Raw genomic sequence first — 20,015 nt, forward strand, 5'->3', positions numbered from 1 at the left:
CAGAGATGTGAAAAATTATCTAGAAGCACATAATGAGAAGGATCCCTCTGTGTCATTGGTTCTGGCTATGCAGTCTCCTAAAGAGACTATGAGACACGACCAGATCATCGTCCTGGCTGGAAGCCCTGCTGGGTTGTGCTATACCCTGTGTGTCATCAGTTGGCAGCTGTGGCAGTGGGAAGGGCATAGCCTGCCTTGGCTGGTATGGCAGCATCCACATCGGCATATTCAGAGGGTTTTGGTTTTCCAGCCAGCAATACCATATTGAGTAATTCATACGTGTATATTAAAGCATCCACTCCACTGGCTTGTTAAGACTCCACATCAAACAGTGCACACATATTTGCAGTTCTGATGCTTTCCCCCCCCACTCCAAAATGAGAGACAGGGCTCTCAGACTGGGCTTTCTGTTTGTTCAGTAAGGATTTTTCTTTGAGTGCTGCATGTTTTGTGTCAGTAACTCAAGGAGAGAAAACGTATTGCAAGTGACTCTTGCCCTAAGTAAGTCAAATGAGACTCTGTCTGGGCTTCTTTCACGAAACTTGGTGCACTAAACCCACATTTAAACATGAGGAGAAAGAAGCATTTGATGTGCACTGTCATGCAGCTCTGCACCGCTTCCCGAACTATATCCAGTGCAGATGTTTAATCCTGTGGACTAGCCAGGAACTGAGGTACAAATGTAAGTAGATCTTCTTGATTACAGAATGTGGGGTAGAGATAATCTACTTCACTGGCAAGGTTGCTCTAGTATGATTAGGCTTGAGGTCTGCACCCACTGAGGAATGGAGACATCACATTAGGATAGAGGTACTTAAATAGAACAGTGATGGATAATGCGTGGTTGAGAGAACTTAATTTGGCATAGCATTTGCCCATCTCTTTTGAAGTATGCATCAGCATGGAGCTTTCAAGAAAGTGCTTTTGTGTTACACTATATTGTTTTCCATATGTATAATCTTAGATACTTACGGGAAGAACCATTAGAAGCTGCTCACAGCTTGATTTTGTGAGTTCCTTGACTGCTTAACATGTACAGAACAGAGGACCAAGCTTGCAGTGGAGAGGTGCTTGCTTAGATCAGAAAACAGCAGGTGGAAAACAGGTGAGAATTTCCCAATCTGTTTGGACAGATTGATAGTATGAAACAAGTACTTTTCTTGAATAATGATGGAGAAATGCTTCAGTTCTGAGAGAACAATTGTCATGCTGATTGAGGAAGAGAGAAGCTTCGGAGGTACCTGTGTGTTTCAACAATCTGATGAGATACGCATTGCTTTTAAGAAATGGTTTCCAAACCACCAGGGCATTTTAGTCCCAGTTATGGAAAAGTGTACACATATATATCTAATTTTGAGTTCATCTGGGAATGATCACTGGAAATAGGGCTAAACATCCTGTGGTACACATTAATCTTAAAAAAAAAAAAAAGCACGAAAGGAAATGATTAGTGGCAGAGTAAAATGAAAGGTTAGCTCTCCCATGGGTGTTTTAGACTTTCCCACAGTCATAGTTATGACAGTCTATGGTCCTATTCTGGCATAGGTGAGATGTCAGATTCCTGACAAGGCAGCAGTTCTCCTTGATGAGGCTGAAGCTGTTCTCACATAGGTCGTCTTTTTTTCAAAAACAGATTTCAAAGAGTGAGTGCAACCTGTGGCACTGAATGCAAGCTGGACAAGTGAGAAAAAGAAGCGTGGATTTAGAAGTTTTATTTAAACTGCTGTTACCTGATACACTGGACAAATTTTTGGTTAAAGAGAAAACTATAGCTTGGTGGTTCCAGATTTATTCATGTTAGAGGTGACAAATTGAAGGGTTAAGGAAATCCTTCTAAAGACTTGGAGAAAAAATTGTGGCTTATATGATGGAGTGATTGAAGGTTCAATAGCCCCTCTGCAGGACTTGAGCGAAGTGGGAATTCATTTGATAAAGATGTACTGTACTGTTGTTAAAGCAGTGCTGGCATCTGTTACTGTCTTTGTACTCTACTCTGTCATGGCCTGGTACCCTGTCTTAGTAAGTGTAATGAAACAGAAGGTCTCTGCCCTGAGAATCGTGTCAGAATTGGAGCTTGAGTTACATTGGGCTATCATGTCTTTTACAAGCTTTACCTTTTCTATTTCATATCTGGTCTCTCCATCCTTCTCGAATTTGGGTTTATCTATGTAAGAGCTGACTGTGCACATAAAGGCATTTTTGTAAAGGTTGTGCCAAGTTGTTCTTAGAACTTTGCCAAGAGAAAAAGCCCTTCACAAATCTTTTGAGCAGTGGTATCCTCTCTAAGCAGTGCATTTACAAACTTTTGGGCACGCACGTGCACTCAAACACATTCAAACTCCCATTATTCTCACTGTTTGCCTTCATTTTAAATAACAACATTTAAATTGCCTTTAAAGTACAGCCCTCAGTGTCTGCTTTTTCCTAAATTTCTTTCGATCCAAAGGCAACTTCTTTAGCATCTCCTCCTGCCTTTACATCCTCTCCCTCCTCCACAAGACATAAACAAGGTATTTTGTTGCTTTGCTGAAGTGAGCCAGCAAAAGTGGTTTCTCATGTCTGTGTATCTGTCACATTCCTAGCAAAATACGACATTTGTAATTACTTCTGTATTTTTATAAACTGACAGAATTTACAAACGTAGAATAGGAAGCTAGAAATATTTCTAAATGTTTTAAAGATAGTGCCAAGCCTGTGAAAACAGAGCAGAACGGAATGCTTCTCTGCTTTAATTATAGTGTCAGCAGCGGTAAAGCTAGACACAGATAATATGAAGTCCGTTTAAAGTATATGAGGTTTAGTAACATGATACAATACCCACAAATTCCATGTGGGTGAACATGTTGCTTTAAAGATCAAAAAGAGAAGGTCATTACTAACAAGACTATAATGTCTCTTCAAAGGATTTACTTATGTCTAGTTCTTAGAGATGGAAATTAGCAAAATGGATAGCCTGCTTGAAAAAAAACCATTTTATTTCTACTGATACCAAGGGAAAATCAAAGTACAAAAGTGCTTATGAAAAGTATGAGGAGGATATATTTTTCACTAAGTGCTCTATTTGATAGTATTAACTTGTTTTATTAGCAATTTACTCTAATACAGTCTTAATGTTGTACAATAACTGTATTTGGTTTTGTTAATGCCACTGAAAACAGTAATGAGATCTGAGGTTTTTATTTCGTTCTAGTTAATAAGTGTTGGTTTGTTGCAATAGAAAAGTATGACATCAGTCATTTATATAGTGCTAGTGCAGAAATGTTAGCCCTTGTTTTATGGTATTTAATACTGTTAGCATTTATGAAAGAGGAACCCTATATGAAAGGTCTGCAAATGTTTAATGTGTGAGCAACTATATGATCTATTCTTCATCTACAGCTCCCTATATTTCACAGGAGTTTACATGCAGCTAAAAGTCCATTCGAAGCAGGATATTCCTTTCATTTGTTTCCAGCTGAGCGTTGTTTGGTTTTTAATGAGAAGAAATGCTAAGGAAGCAAGACAGATTCTCTGGGAAGCTCGGGCAGCAGTTAGATGACAGCACTGCCCTGGTTCATAAACAAACATAACTGTTCTTGTTTTTATGGGTAAAAAAAAGGAAGTCTTTGCGAAGAATAGGTGAGCTTGGTCTTTGCACTGGTCCAGGGCTTGGTTCAGAGGAATAGCTCAGACAAGGTTTGTTTTTTTCTTCAGCTGAAATGTCATCTTTGTTGTTCTCCTGAAGGTGTGAAGGATACAAGCTGCCCTGCACTGAGGTAATTTTGTGTTTTCCTGAACTCAACTGGACTTGGCAACTTGAGAGGACAGATGATAACAGCATGAGTATAATAAACCTTTGGACTGGATTCAAAGTGATGCTGTCTGCCTCATACCAGCCCTCAGCTGCTGCTCACCTCTGGAAGTTCCCAGCTGGGCATTGGGATACTTTGACGTTCTGCACTAAAAAAGTCTGTTGCCAGTACACTAGCCAGGCCAACAACAGAGAAGTCTTGTCATTCAGTCACCCTCTAGAGCCGATAAGGGACCTTCCTGAGAGAGATGCAGGGCTAAAGTCCCCTTACTGGTCTTATAATGGTTTAATTAAACAGTAAGCCTGTGGTTTACATCTCTTACCATTCAGGATTTTATTTCATTTTGTATGATGTTGATCTGAAGCCTACTTTCAATCCATACAGCCTTCAGCCAGATACATAAACTGGAATGGATTAGAAACTGCAAGAAAAATTATACTCTTCCTGGCCAAGCAGTTGCTGTGGGATAGTTAATTCAGCATTAAGCCGTAATGCAGAAACAGTAACTATGTATTACTTTCTTCCAAGAACTCACTAGCATTTGTCTGGCAAGTAATTTCCATTTACTAAGCTATTTTTAGGGGATCTGAGAAATATAGTCGCTTATGAGATAGGCTGTATTAATCCAGTGTTTTTACACAAGTGCAAAGCCAATGCAAATTAGGAATACGACATTAAGAAATACAAGTAGTATTTCACAATCTGTTTGTTGTTGCGCACACAGCTTTTACCAACTCTTTTTCTCCATTGCTGTGCACTTTGTGATTTACATTTTGTGTGAAGCGCAGAATATAAGTCTGTGTGTGTGTACAGGCACGTGTGTACACACACAGAGAGTTGACTACAGAAATACAATACTGATTGTTTTTACCTTCACTTCATGCAGATGCAGTTAAGTACGGAAGAGTGAAGCAAAATTTGTGTTTGTTTTAGGTGCCCCTTATTTAACACCACAGATGTTAGAACTTCCTTTGGAAATACTAGTATCCGTACTACTTTTTCCTGTATTAAGTCATAGGCAGTATTAGCTGTGACCTTGCATCTGTTTGCTTGTGCATGTGTTCTCCTTGTTAAGTAGGTTTTACTTAGTTTTCACGTTTACTGGTAGCCCTAGATCAGGTGGTTTTCCAGACAAGATTCTTCCTCTGTTGGTTTGAGATTTCTGCATCTTAACTTGATCAGCAATTTATTTCTTCTTTTAATTTCATCTTTGTGATGACAAAATACAGAGAGAATAAGGTTAGTTGTGGTTTATTGAGGACGTGTGATTGATTATTAGGCCCGGACAATGAGTATCACAGAACGTTAGGAGGTGGAAGGGGCCTTGAAAGATCATCTAGTCCAACCCCCCTAACCAGAGCAGGATCACCTAGATGGTCATTCAGTATTTTAATTTTCTCAGAATGGAGTTGTGTTGTACTACCAGAACAAAACTTTTGCTGGTATGTTGGAATAAAAGAGCAGACATGCAAAGACTCTTTTTTTAAATTAAGCTCAGGTATTGGTGAAAACTGGGATTTCCATAGGACCAGTATTTATCTAGTCTTGATTTTTTATTTTAACACTTGCAAGGAGAAAATTATTGTTGAGTTGTTTAAGATAGCTTCCTTTTTGATTTATAATTTTGAACACCCCTTCCTTGTCCTTAGCTATGGGCCTTACTTCATGTATGCACACAAAGGAGTGTTTTATTGATTCATTAAATTCTAGCTGACTTTTTCAGTTGTACCATTTATGCAAATTTGTAACTTTTTTCAATCTAAACTGTGAGAAGAATATTAATAACAAATTCTGCATTTACCTGGCTAATTTGCATACATTTGTGTTGTATGGTAAATCACATGAAAACCTACAGGGGAAAGGCTCAGCTCTTCTAACAACTAATAGGCTATTTTTTCTTTTGACTTGCACAAATTGAGAAATATTGCCTGTGGCAAACATAATGGAAAACTGCATTTTTAATGCTCTCACACATACTCATTTCTTTACAAAGAAAGAAACAGATGACTGTTCTTAAAAATAAAACTTTCTAAAGCTCTGTAGCTGACACAGGATATTGGATGCTAAAACACTTCAGGTTGGTGGAATTATGATTTGCAGGTTGTATGAGGTTACCTGGATATTGGATTTGACTAATGGGAGTGGTATTGTACCTGAAAGGGCTAAAGGCAAATCACAGCTATAAATATTTTCTCCTGGAGAGATTGTCTGTAACTTACAGGACTGAGAGTGGAAGGACTGCGTAAACATGAGTTTCTGATTTACAGCACAGAGCACCCTGTGCATGGGGTTGCTGCAAGTTTCTCTTTTTATGCAGGTGATTACAGAAGTTACAAATGCAACCCTTTTTGACTGGGCAGTAAGTGATAGGTACTTGCTTCAGTTATTTGCATGTGGCATCTCTGTCTAGTGTGCTGGTCAAGCACTAAAAAATTTACTCTTGTTTGGTGTCCAAGTCTGAATGAATATTTTTATTTGATGATTCTAGTTGGGAATACACTTAGACAATTTGTGTAACATATAGAGGCTGCTGGTATTAGTATATCTGCAATGAACTGAGGTCAGACCTTGGTGACATTTCTCAGGTCTTCACAAGGAGACCGTGTTTGTTAGAGAACTTAGCAGACAGCAGAAACTCATCACAGTTTTCAAAGACAGAGTGAGAACAGACTTCTGTCCACCACGTTTCATGAACCTCTGCTTTATAATAATTCAGAGAATACTCCAAGTGACTAGTAATAGAAACTTGAAATAGTAAACACTAAGAATTACCATCTGCAGAGAGTATCTGCAGCGTGTTATATCAGGGCCATGAGGAGAAGCGGTGGGGTGTGTTGGGTTTCAGCACAAGGAAAGGATGCTCCTTTACTAGTGCCCCCCCGTTCTAAAACAAAGGTGCTGTCTGACTGGCTTAGATAAATGGAGTGCTGTTTGTACACTGAACCTCTCCAGTTCTGCTAATAGGGCCCATTGTGGATTATGCCTTGAATATTAAATTTCTAGTGCTAAATGAGGATTTGAATTGCATTTGTGATTTCATTTTTTATATATATCAGGACTTGTATTTTAGGAAAAGGTGCGATGCTGTAATTAGAAAGCTAAGAATAAGAAGACAAGCAGAGGAAACCACTGATTACATGTGAATATCAGTAAATAGGATGGTTGAGACACTTTCTATATGCAGCATACTAATAACTTGGTCTTAGGTTAGAAACTGAGCCTCAGATAGTTGCCAGACAAACTTCTGCCTGTCTCAGGAAAGAAAATACTTAATTACAGCTTTTGTCACATGAGTAGCAGGTCCTGATAACTAATTTGCTTTTGAAATTTTAATGCCTTTTCTTTTTTGTACATTTACTTTTCAATTAGTTTACTTTGTAGGTTGATTGGGCCATATCTTGATGATTCTTTTAAGGATTTTTTGGGATTTAACATAGTGATTTCAACTGCAAAGCTGTCGGGGAAAACCTCACACTGTTTTCTGTCCATGTTACTTTTTTTCCCCCTCTATCTGTGGCTTCCTGCAGTCATTGAATAACTGCTAAGCCTTATCAGGATGAGGAAGGACCTAACCTGTTATTTATATCTAATATATTAATAATGTACCATGTGTTTTCTAGCAGAGAACTGCTTAGGAGTGGGATGAAGAGAACCGTGTATTTTTTTTTTTCCATATTTAAATATAGCTAGCAAATACTGAAATATTTATGGTTTGGCTCTAGATGAGGAGAGAATAATTTTATTCACTGTCTTTTCTTCCCTTACAGGGTATAAAAATGGTAGCCAGAAGTGGTTCAAAGAGAAATTTTCTCATCCAATTTGTCTTTATGGACCATTTTTGGATCCGTCTCTGATCTAGTCCTATTTGCAGTAGTTCATTGTATTTTTTTTCCTAGTTCAACTAATGGAGTATCTCAAGGATAAGAGATCATGACTTGAGTATCTTTTAAATAGTGGAATTTTCCTTTTTATTTTTTTTTAAAAGGAGACCAAACCAGTTATTTTTATAATCATTGAGGTGTTTTCATATGTCTTGTGATTTCAGAGCAATTTTAGCATGCACTTCCTTCTAGCCCCAAGTCTTTGTGTAACCATGAAATCTGAAACATGTCCTTTAGAAGACTGATCCAGGAGATTGTCATGTAGTTGCTAGTAAAAGGTGAGGCAGGGCAGAGAAGTGAAGTGCCACAGGAATCATAAGGGAATGTAGGAACTAGCAGCAATGCAGAGTGCCTCTTCTGTTTTTCATTGTGATTATGCCTAAACCAGTCAGACCTTTTCTATTCTAATATCATTCATGGGGGAAAAAAAAAAAAGAAAAAAAAAAGCATATAACACAACCTCTTTTGGTCCTTATAAGAGATCCTTTTTTCAAAGGTTTCTTTTTGTTGTGCAGCAAGGTTTCAATTGCCTTTTTTTTTCCTTGGGAATTTTGTCTTTTGAAATGAAAAGTGTTGCTTGGGACAAGTTCAATTAGCATCAGAGGCTTCCTGCTCTCAGATCTGGCCTCTATTTCATAGCTAATATCACCTTTAAAATGGGCAAATAGAAAAGCCTTATACCAAAGCCTTAGGGGCTAACCTGGTTTTGTGCAGAAAGGAGAATGAAATTTCTCTTTGTACCACCTAGAAAGGACATCTTTTCTTATACAGTAGCTAATTTCAGTGGAATGTAGCAGTAAAAGCAATAGTTTACCTGGGAAGTAACTTTAATAAATCCCAGTTGACGAAAGAGTGGTTCTTTCTCGTTTTTCCAGAGTTGAGCAGTGTTGCTCTCTTGGAAGTGTGCAAGAGAGGGTTGATGAGTTTGCCAGAACCTGCTACTTTGGAAACCCACCTTTCCCAGAAAGTAAAACACCTTCAAACCACTGAACTTCCTTCTGCTAACACTTTGCTCTTTCCTACCTTTAGATCCTGAAGTTGAGACTTGAATTTTCCCAGTTGCAGTCAGTTTGGTAGGACATTTTTGGTTCAAACTGATCCCAGAATTTTTCATGTAAGCCCTAGCTTTTGTTAGGTTCCATCTGTTTGAGCTCGTTGCTGAAAGACGGGGGGGAGGTGGGGGCGTGGAAATCCTAGCTATTGCCATCATATCCAGAACATCTTAGTCTGACAGGCAGGGGGTTTCACAGGATACTGGAGAAAATACTGTAGAATAAAGAAAATGGAGAACAACAGCACTGACAAACTTACTGCAACCTGTGAGAGGAGGACAGATTATATGAGCCAACCCACACTTCCCTGTGGCAGATACATCTGGTCTTAAGGCAAATACTGCAGCTGGTCTCTGTGTTTTCTTTTAAGATGAAAAGGAGAAGGGAGAGGGAGAGGAAGGGAGGGAGAAGAAGAGAAGAAAAAATCCTGATTGCAGTCATCCAGCTTGGCAAATGGTTCTTAATTTCTCAGGCCAAAGAGGTTGCAGTGTATCCCTTTATTACCTTCTCGGTTTTTGAGGCAAATGTAAGAGCAGAAAAATATGTCACTTGATTATTCCTTCTTTTATTCATTATTGTTCCTTCTGAAGGAGTAAAGCACTTATTAAAGAACAATTGTTCTGGGTTTACTGCAAACACTGACAGTACATAATTTCCCTGGAAATTTTTCATACTTATTGTGAAAACTGCATCAGTTTCTGGGGTGATCAGTTAAATGCAATTGCTATGGTTGCAGTAGGACTGCAGTTCATTATACAGTCTCAAATATATACAAACCCACGTGAGGACTGGTGAAAGAAGATTTAAGCAGGGAATGGGTTTTAATATTTTTCTTCCAAAGAACATGGCCAGTCACAAGCTGTTCTTTTCCCTGAAGTGTGTGCAAACATTTAGCACATGTACAAACTTTATATGTATAAAATGGGGGTTTTTTTCCCCACATAGAATATTGTTAGCTGTCCTGGCCAGTCAATGGTATCCTCTTTGGTCACTGACTAGCAGAGTATTCTAATAAACAGCAGTGCTTATTTTGTGAACACAAACAACAGCATGTTAGCATCAAAGTTAAACTTTAAATAAACTTGTGTCATGATGCACCTCTGAAGTAATTTCTGAGTGGGAAAAATCTGTTAGTGAGAAAATAGCTGTATGGACTCTGTTTTGGCTAATGTTGGAAATGTTATTTCCACCTTTATGCTGGTAATATGGTAATGATTATAGGCTTCTTATCTTTTGAGAAATCTACAACTGCCTGTTTGGTCTGAGCAAAGCCTTTAGCCAGTTGCATATACTCAGTGAGGGCCACAGAAAGGACACCATTTCCTGAATATAACCATTGAGTGTAAATATTGTGCCCTAAATAACACACCAGTTACTGTAAATGTCAGCAGAGGGAGTTTTTTCTGACTTTGATTTAGTAAGAGCCTACAGCAAAGCCAGATGTTAACACTTCTTAGCTGCTTGTCATTTTGAAGGGGGGAGCATCATTTCTACACACTTTTGTCTTTTGATTAAAAGAGGGAAACAATTTTTCAAGCACTTCCCAACAGGTGCTGAACCACAGCATTAGCTGTATTGGACTCTCACTTTGCTCCTTTTCTTGTGTTTGTTCTGAATTTGCTAGTTCTTCTTGGTAAGTTCCTCAAGGAAAAAGCTGACGCCTGCCTTGGAAACACATCATCAAAGACTGAAGGAATTAATTTTGAGTTAGCTGAGGAGCATATCCAAGTGTGAGCTTAGCATGAAGACAAAGAATGCACATTCATATGTATGTGTATAAACCATTTTTGCTATTTGTCACAAACAGGAGTGGAATAAATAAAAATGGAGGAAACAGTGGTAAACAGAACAAGCTTACATCTTGCCAGCCCAGATTGTCTTTTGTAAATCAAGACAGCTTCCAATAGTTGCCATTTTCTGCAAAAGGCAACTTGTTATGCCGTAGTACATAGCTTTTTGAATGATGGGGGAAACTAGGCAATGAAATAAAAATTGCTTTGCAGTTCTTCAGGCAGTATTTTTTATCTGTAGCTGCTGAGGGTTTTTGCAAGGGGAAAAAAAAAAAGGAAAAACTGAAAGTGTATGCAAATAGTCTTTCACCAGTTGAAAATCTGCATGCCTGAGTCAGGTCGATGGTTACCAGTGTGCGTGTTGAACTGCAGGACAGTGTACAATTTCGGAACTGCAGACGTTGATGGAAGTTACCAGTGCGTTCGGACTGGCAGACAGGACAGGAGGGAGCCCGGTCAGTGGTGACAGGCAGGTGTGTGTGTCCCTATGATGGTGTATTTTGAGGCAAGCACATTTCTAGGAAGGAAGTTTTCGCACCAGCTCTAGTTCCTGGGAACTGAGTAGGTGCTGACACTAGTCTTATATGTATGGTCTTTTGCATTAGTGCTAGACATGTTGTTTCCACTTTTTTTTTCCCCTCCTAATACAGTAAGTACTCCTAAAATGAATTACTTTGAAAGGGAAATCATGAGGGAGGGCAGAAAGAAGGAATAAGCTGGTTTTGGTTTGTTGGTTGTGTAACACGGGGAATCATGTTTTGACTGAAGCAAGATGAGTATTTTCTCAACAAAGGCAGATGTACTGCAGCATATGGAGGCTGATTCTGCTGTAGAATTTAATGGTGTGTATTTCTGCTTTTGTGGAAGTGGGATATTTTTAGCACTGTCACCTTCAGTGTCATTTTGTTTTTTCATCCCTTTTTGGCTTGCTGAAGCCCCTGGCCTAGCGTTTCAAGACTAGCTTTTCTCTAAATGATCTTAATTATTCTGAAGTGTAATTTTTCAGAGTAGACACCTGCATTACAGCAGAAACCATATTACACAACCTCTTGAGAAAAAGGTGTGGAAAGGTGAATGGAGATAATGAAACATTGAAAGTACCATGTGCCTCACTTCTTCCAAGTAAAATAATAAAAAAGGGGATTCAAATAAAATCTGCAGTACTTTCCCTGCTTTTGCATAATCAAGCTACTTTGTGCACTTGAAGTCCTTACATACAGAGGATGAAATGTGTCCAGCCCTTCAGATGAAGGGAAGATAAGAGATGTTTTATTTTAGCATAAAAGATTATTTGCATTTTCAGTCTCTTACTATTCCCCTTGTCTTTCCTTCTTCCCCATTTACAGCTTCTGCGATCCCAGATAATGGAAGGAGATCCTGTCTAAAGCTTAAGGTCTTTGTGCGACCAGCAAGTAAGTTCAGATTAAGCTTTTGAGGGTAGCTTTGTAGCGCATGCTTTACTGTGTGGTCTAGTAAACATCAGTGAATCTTTTTTTTTACTGTTAAATCTTGTGTATCTGTTCTGTACAGCAACATTTGTGTTATGATTTTCATCATATTTTCTTACCATTTTTCATAAAGCTTCCTGTTAATTACATGGCAGTTGCTAACTTGTTGTTTCTTAAACTGTTGTACAAATGGAAGACTATACTGGCATTTGGACAAGTGCCACAGACTTTAAAATATGAATATGCTTAATCATATATAGTAAATAGAAAGAGACAAAAAAAGGAAAGTGGGGAGTTTAAGGGTATCTCACTAACATATTTGGCTGTTATCTCTATTTTTGTTATAGACAGCTGTATGAAAACTATAGGTGTTCATGATCGTGTTTTCGATGTTAACGACAAAGTAGAAAATTCATTAGAACCAGCAGGTTAGTATGCTTAGAGAATCTCTTTTAACAAATGCGTGTATCCCTCTGGTGCTTCAGTGCTTTTTTTTCCTCTTCTCTCTGCATGCTTTGCATGGTACAACTGCTCTGCTTTTGCACATCTCTAGCAGTGCTAATATCTCTTATGGTATATCTCCTGTATCTTTGTTTAATGCAAGGAAGGAAAAATGTTGCTATATTTGGTTTCTTGGGTGACGTGGTTTAATGAAATACAGTGTGTGCCAGTGAACTATTTTCACTGGTATCCTGAAGGCACTGGCCCGTCTAAGCGAAACGCCTGGCATGCTGGCAAAACACTATTTACTTATCGGGCCCAAAGTTTTAGAAATAAAGTCAGTGGGCACACCTTCATTTATTATGTAGTTTCAAAAGACTTTCAGAAAAACAGAAACGCAATTTGTTTAATTTTGGTGTATGACACTAACAGCACTTAAGGAATTAGTCTTTTAAAAATTACATATATTTGTATGTATATTTGGTTAGGCAAAGTATGATTCTTACATATATGCATGCACACACACTCTGATATATATATAAATTCCTTTCCTGTTTTTATTGAAGCAAATTTAAGTTTGGGGGTTGGGGATGGTTCTGCCTTAAGAAAAAAAGTAACGCTTGCTGTGATAAAGCCCCTCATCTGCCTAGGACAAAGTTGCATTAACCTCCACCATTAATCAAGCTGATATATCTCTGTGTGGAAAGTGCATGTGTATTATTTGTATGGTTCAGGTTTATGACACAGACAAGCATGTTTAATTCAAGGTGCGTGAGTAATCCCACCAAATTTAGTGGGGTGGCCCATGATGTTAAAATTAGGTGGGTATGTAGGAAAAGTGTTTGCAAGAGTAGTATTACCTGTTTGTTTTATATGTACCTGTATGCTGCTCACACATTGCTATATTCAAGCCTCAATAATTGAATTACAGAGTTAAATAAACAAATTATACCAGGAAAAAAATTACAGAAATACTCTTTAGTAGATAACCTGAAGAACAGATTACCACGACTTGTTTTTTTTCCTCTTAGCTATTTGAAAGAGACTTCCCCTTTGCTATGAAGCAGCATACTATTTTTCTCTTTGTTATTTGCAGTTCCTTTAAATAAAAGTAATTATTTATACAGAAGTATAAAACAAGCTTTCACACATTATCCAGTTTGAATTATTTACCTGTGGATACACAATAGATTTTACTATTTTTCTTCATCAGGATTTTTGGAATTTGCCTAAAAAAATGTATTTTGAGAGTCAAAGATCTTCTCCATGCAAATTGAAATACAAGGACAGTGCATTTACAGTAGATATATTTGTATATTTGTTAACAGTATTCTTCTACAGAAGGCATTGGGGTGATCTTCCCCTATCTACAGGTACACTATAAATCTAGAAACTCAGTGCACTTTTTTACATTTTGTGAATTGGTGAACATGGGCTAATTAACGTGTATTTCTCCTGTTAGTGGCTTGCAAAAGAGATCATCCGAGTAATAAACACCTGATTTTAGTGAACTTGCTGCATGTTATTTTTGAGCAGTGCTGCTCACATCCCACTGAATGGCCATACCTTACTAGCACCATCACAAAAGCATATTGTTAGAAAGCAGCAGGCAAACCAGTGAACCAATATCATACAGAGAGCATCCTGCAGCCTGAGATGAAGTACTATTTGTGTTATCAGGAGGAAATAAATAGCTGTAATGAGAAGGTTTGGTACCAAAAAATTCCCACTCCCGACATCAGCGTACATTTGCATTATTATTTGGACCATTAGATAATCAGTCATTCCCAGATCTGCCAACTGCTGTCACACTTTTCTGTTATTAGGCTGTTAGACTTGCTGCCCTGGTGGATCTTGTTGCATGTGATCTGTGTCGTGTACTAACTCACCTGCCTCTGGCATGCATCTTCTGCTTCTGTGCTCTACTCTGCCCTGCCGCTGTCTTCTTCCACAGGAGACAGAAGAACTGGGAGACAGGAGGGGTCATTTCGGCAAATTGCTTACTGTCACATTCCTTTTGAAAACCAACGTTGGGGTGATTTTTAAACCCTTGTAGTTTCACTGGTTTTGTTCAGGAGTTTGTTGGAATCTAGCCTGCAGAAATTAGACTTGTTTCAGAAGTGATGGAAGTAACTGATCCTATTCCTGTCCTCCCCTTCTCTTCCTCCTTAATAATAAAGCTAAAAGTCCCTAAATAAAAATTGCAGCTGTACATATCTGGAAAAATTATACCTGAAGCATATGATGTAAATCTATGTGATTTGGAAAATTCATGTCTGTCAAAGTATTTTTCCTTCTAATTACTGCTGGCATTCCCAGTCTTTAACAGTGAGCTTCCAGGCTCTATTCAGGAATTTTGTCCTCTTCATCACTTCCCTTCAGCGTTGAAAATAAAGCAAAACATTTTCCCTAAGCACTAAAGATTGTGCAGATTGTGCAGACTCTGCACCTCCAAGGAAAATGATATTTGTAAAGTGATTTTGAGAAGTACAGATGAATTGTGTGCTCTAATATACGAGTGCAGAGACCTTGGGACCGCATTGACAGAAAACCCAGATGATTTCTTGAAAGGAACCCCTTAATGTTACATGAAAATTAATTCTCCTGTGAAGAATAGCTTTATAAAACTGGCATCATAGAAGATCTTCGTATTTTTCATTGAAGAGAAGTAATATTTTTGGTTTAGGGCTTTTTTGAAGAGTTTTTTTAGCAGCAACCAGTGTTCCACTAGCGGCTGTATCTAATAGAGAGAATGAGGATTTGTTACTGCTCTATACTAGTTCTGGCCTATTGTGTGTTAGTGCTGACTCATGGATGTAATTAGGACAAAACTGTTCACATTGTGTTGCAAATTCAAACTTATTTGCAATTCTATTGATGATGCAAGAGGTAAAAGGTAATGCACATCATTCTCCCCTGTAGTTTTACTTCATCAGCAGTGAGTAAATGTTTCTAAATTGGGAAGAGCTGACTAAATATATGAAAGGAGGTGGAGCTGACAATTAGAACAGGAATATTTTTTTCCCCATAACTTCTTAAAAGTGTGATTTAATTGGGAAGCTGTTCCTGTGAAGTACTGTATTCTCATCACAGTGTCACCAAAGTACAGAGTGTGTCTGAGAAGTGAAATGTGACAGCCACTGGAACAGGCAGCTTTCAGTAGCCAGCATTCACTGAAATTTTTATATTCCTGTGGAATAATTCTGCAGGACAAAGATCCTCCATCAGACCCAAAATAATCTGCGAGAGTCTCCCTGCTATACATGGCGGGGAGCTATAAGTGAAGTCATGACAGTCAGCCTTTCCCACTGACATTAGCAGGGTTTTCATCTGATTGTGTGTCGCCTTCCCATTTATTACAAACACGAACATATTTACAGCTGATCAGTGCTTGGCTTTCATACTTCAGCCTTGAGCAGCGTTGAAGACCTGTTGATAAGCCTGACATGATTGTAGCATTGAGGGGTGCTGGGGAAAAAAACCACAACGGATTGCTAATCAAGTTTACTGTGCATCTTGCATGTAACCAAACTGGGTCTGAAGAGCCTATTGACCTAAATTATGCTAAGTGCTCTACCCGTTTTTGTACTAGTTGTCAGGGGTATGAAGGAGAGGGACCTTATTTCTAGCTAAAGCTAAGCATGGAGGAGGGCTCCATGCCAAAATGGCATGGTGATCCCAGTCTCCTGACTCCCATTTCCATTGGCGTCTTTAACTGGAACTGCTCTCACCCAGTGTAATCCTGGCAGTGCAGTTTGTTGAGATGGGAGCAACGAGACAGATACATCATAGGTACGATGTCGACACTCCTCATTTAATTGGGGAGCTTATTACAATAAGTACTGAAATGCTGTTAATTTTCCTGGAAAGTTATGCACTCTAAAATAAGTTACGAATACGCTTCCTAAAAAGGTTTAGGTTATTTTATTCATTTGACACTAAGAAAATTCAAACCCAGAGCTGAGTTCTTATGGCAAGCATCAGACAGATTACTTCTAAAACAGCCAAATTCGATAGATGTAGATACTGAGGGCTTTGCAGAGAAAAATACCACACCTATAACAACACTGAAGTTGAATTTTACTTTACCTACCTTTTTTTATGGTATAAGCTGTGGCTTTAAACCTGATGTTTTGTTTACAAAAGCTAAACAGAGCTTTATTCAATATCATTAATTTAGTATTTTCTGCTGTGTTGTCTTCTTCCACTAATCTATAAGCATGTTTTCCCATCCCAGCTGGTTCTTTTTTGTGTTAGTTTTAGCAGCATATATGTAAACTGGCATTTTGCATACCATAAGAGGTAGTCTGTTCCCTGTGGGGTTTTGCAGATTGAGTATGTATTCTATAAAATTGGAGATTGTCACGTGTTAGTCTTTAAAATTCAGTTTCAGGAAAGGGAGACTGGTCTTACATCCCCTGCAAACCCCAAAATGCAGTATACTTCAGTGGAAATTTTATGCATGGAAGGGGGATATATGTCTGGGCTTACAGGCTGTCATTTCAAATTCAGGAACCAAAATCTGTAATTCAGTAAGGGGATTAACTGCAAAATTAATTCTTCAAGCCCTTTTGAAAATCAGGTGTTTTTATTTAGCTGCCTCACTATTGACATTGTTATCTAATGAGCCATCCAAAGCTAGAGCTACAGTCTTTTATTAGAAGAGGAATCTTTCATTCCTCAATCTGCTGAAATCAGACTTACTTTCTGCTCCTCTGGTCTTCAGTGGGAGTTTTGCCAGTAAGAAATGCAGGACTTGGCCCCAAGTTGGTTACATAATGAGGTATTACACGCTTGTGAAAGTCAATGACAGCACAAGGTTCATTGCCCTATTTCATAAAGGCACTGAAATCTACTTACAGTTGTCGGCTCAGTGAGAGTTTATTAAGGATGCAAAATCTCATTGGAATGTATGCTTTCTGTTTGAACAGATGATACCGTACATGAGTCAGCCGAGCCATCCCGTGGTGAGAACGCGGCACAGACACCAACGATACCCAGCCGGCTTTTGGCAACTCTATTGTTCCTTCTGGCAATGCTTTTGATATTATAGCACAGTATGCTCCAGCAACCTGTCGCAGAAAATATCAGGGTCTTGGAACATCAAAGATCCACCTAACTGCTCATCCCAGGAAAGGGACTTTATTGTTTTTGCAGATGTCAAATTGTTATTTTTTCCCTTTTCCCTTTTCTTCTCCCTTTTAGCCTGAACTCAGCAAAAATTTGAAGGGGATAACTAGCTTCAGCACCCATCCCTACCTACCCTGTGAGTTTCTTAACCCCTCCATATAAATAAAAGGACTCCAAATGAAAATGCCAAACTATAATAGTGACACTAGTGATTCTTATTTTCCTCTGCATTCTCCTTTAAGAAGTCACCTCTGTTAGCTCACTCTGTCATCCATATATGGACAAGGAAGAATAGTGGCAGATGCAGTCAGTGAAGGATAAGGGAAGTGAACGAAAGCCTAGGAGAGTTTTTCTCTTCTATACAATATTTATGCCTTCTCGTTCAGCACTGTAAGATGATCATGCAAGGCATCGTGTCACCATGTCAGGACTGGAGGGGAAATATTAAGAATAGATATAATATAACACCATTTCCTCCAGGAGTTTCTAAATGAACAGGCTTCTGAAAGGGAAAGATGATGTTTCTTATAGGACCGTCTTGAAACAGTCTTTGACAGTAAAAATTGTGCTCACAAGTAGAAACACTGTCTTTGGTGAGAGGAAGAAGTTATGATTTAGGAATGTTAGCACACAGCAGGCAAGGTCAGATTTAGGAAACTTCACTGGGGGTGTGAGTGCCTCTGTTATTTCGTTTTAAGGGGATAATGCACACCGGATTATTTTATTTTAAAACAAATCACCGTGGTGCTAAAATTTTTTTCTTGAAATGCAGAGGCACTTTTGAGAATAAAGTGACCTTCCCCAGCGCTGACTTAGTAGCTGATAGCCTTGGATGCTGCTCTGGGTGTTAATATATGCTAAGAGAGGACATCAGTAACCAGAGGAAACATGTTTGGGACACAGGATCTCCAGTGTGCTCTTGATTTGTCTCTCCTGCAAGTTCCTCAGTCATGAGAATAAACCACATGTAGAAAAAGCCAGGATAGCCTAGTAGCATTGCTGGGGGGTGGGGGGGTGGCGGGAAAGAAGTGTGGAATATGAATTCAAGTGTTGATTTTTTTATCTTTTCCCCTTCCAGCACAGTTTGAAGAGTAGAGGAAACGTGTTTATCAGCCAGAGATAAACTAGATGGGCTCCCAAAGACTTAACAAAATATTTTTTTAAAAATCCGCTAGAATAGAAAATACATTATTTAGATATACTTTATGCTGAGAGTGAGTATATATGCTTGTCCTATTTAAACATGTGAGAGAAGTGGTAACCCTTGATGCAATTAGGAAATGGGACTGTCTTGTTTGATGGAATTAGGAGTGACCCTGTTTAAGGAATCTGAGCCTTGGCTAATGTAGAAGTTTAAAAAGTCATTTGCCAGGAAGTGCAAGCCTTGGGGTGTTTTTTGGCTAGGCTGCCAATGTGAAATTTGAACTGCTGAGTATAGCCAGGGAAATACCAGACCAAGACTGAAACAGAGCTTTTCTAACAAAACCTGCGATGATTTTGTTAAATGTGAAACAGAAGATGGAGTGCATTCAAACAAAGCTAGTTTTCCGTTATTCATTGGAAAGAAAAACTCTGCCATAACAAAATTGAGTGGTAGCATTAATGGGCAGCACTTCCCAGAAGTTGAAGCAGCCCGATGTTCAAAAAAAGGAGGAAAGGGGGAAATAAACTTCAGAGGTAACGGGAGGTTTTATGCATGCTAAACTATGATCTGGGCTTGCCTGATTTCATACAACACGGTCATTAATGCAGGGCCTGTGCTTACAGGAGTTACATAGGAAATTTCCCGTAGTGTGAAGTGCAGACAATAAAGATGAGCAGTCCAAACAGTGGAGGGGAGTCCTCATCTCATTACAGGCTACCTGGTATTTTTCTCTCTTAAATATGGATGTGCTTGGTACACACACTAATACTTCTTGTAGGTAGGAATTAAAAAGCTTTGGATGAGGTGAGCTTAGTCAAAATGCACCTTATCAAACGGATTATTAACCAGAGTACAGATAATATTGCATGATGGGTAACCATATTAAAATTATTCATAGCAATTGCAGGCAGTCATACCGGTAGCGCCGATTTCAGGTAGAAATGGTGACTTCGTTTTTCATCCTTTGTCTCTGAATGGTGTTGGAGTTCAAGATGTATGTTTATCCACAGCAAACAATTTTCACTAGTGTTACTCCTGGTGAAATTCGACCCTTCATTGTATCAGAGAGCCCTGCTGGGTAGAGGAGGAACGACACACGAGCAATGCAGCTGAAAGGCAGGTCCCTGCGCTGCCTGGGGTGGCTGGGAGGAGCGCGCCAGGCACTGTCGCTTTGATACTCAATGGCATCAGGCAATCCCCATCATACCGAGTACATATATACTGATGGGCTTCGTGTTGCGTTGCAGATCTCTGGACATTGGTGCAAATTAAGGAGATGCCTGCTCCCTTCCCCTTTGTCTGCTCCAGCTCAATCTGGGGGACTGTTTCTCCCTTAGC

At 38.9% G+C, this 20,015-nt stretch overlaps 1 protein-coding gene across 2 annotated transcripts in view; it reads left to right on the forward strand.

The window, feature by feature from the left end:
- EFNA5 (ephrin A5) overlaps positions 1-17,678 on the forward strand; it is a gene marked incomplete at its 5' end in the record, with an annotated part of 210,153 nt that extends 192,475 nt beyond the window's left edge. The window contains 3 exons of one of the 2 annotated variants that reach the window (XM_084278310.1): positions 11,861-11,926; positions 12,310-12,390; positions 17,335-17,678. In XM_084278310.1, the coding sequence (XP_084134436.1) occupies positions 11,861-11,926; positions 12,310-12,390; positions 17,335-17,456 (269 nt within the window). In that variant the 3' untranslated portion in view covers positions 17,457-17,678. The remainder of the gene's footprint in view (positions 1-11,860; positions 11,927-12,309; positions 12,391-17,334) is intronic. The other variant, XM_084278311.1, reaches the window with a different exon arrangement.
- Positions 17,679-20,015: the final 2,337 nt, after the last annotated feature.

The sequence above is a fragment of the Gallinula chloropus genome, assembly GCF_964237585.1.
Source record: "Gallinula chloropus genome assembly, chromosome: Z".
NCBI lineage: Eukaryota > Metazoa > Chordata > Aves > Gruiformes > Rallidae > Gallinula > Gallinula chloropus.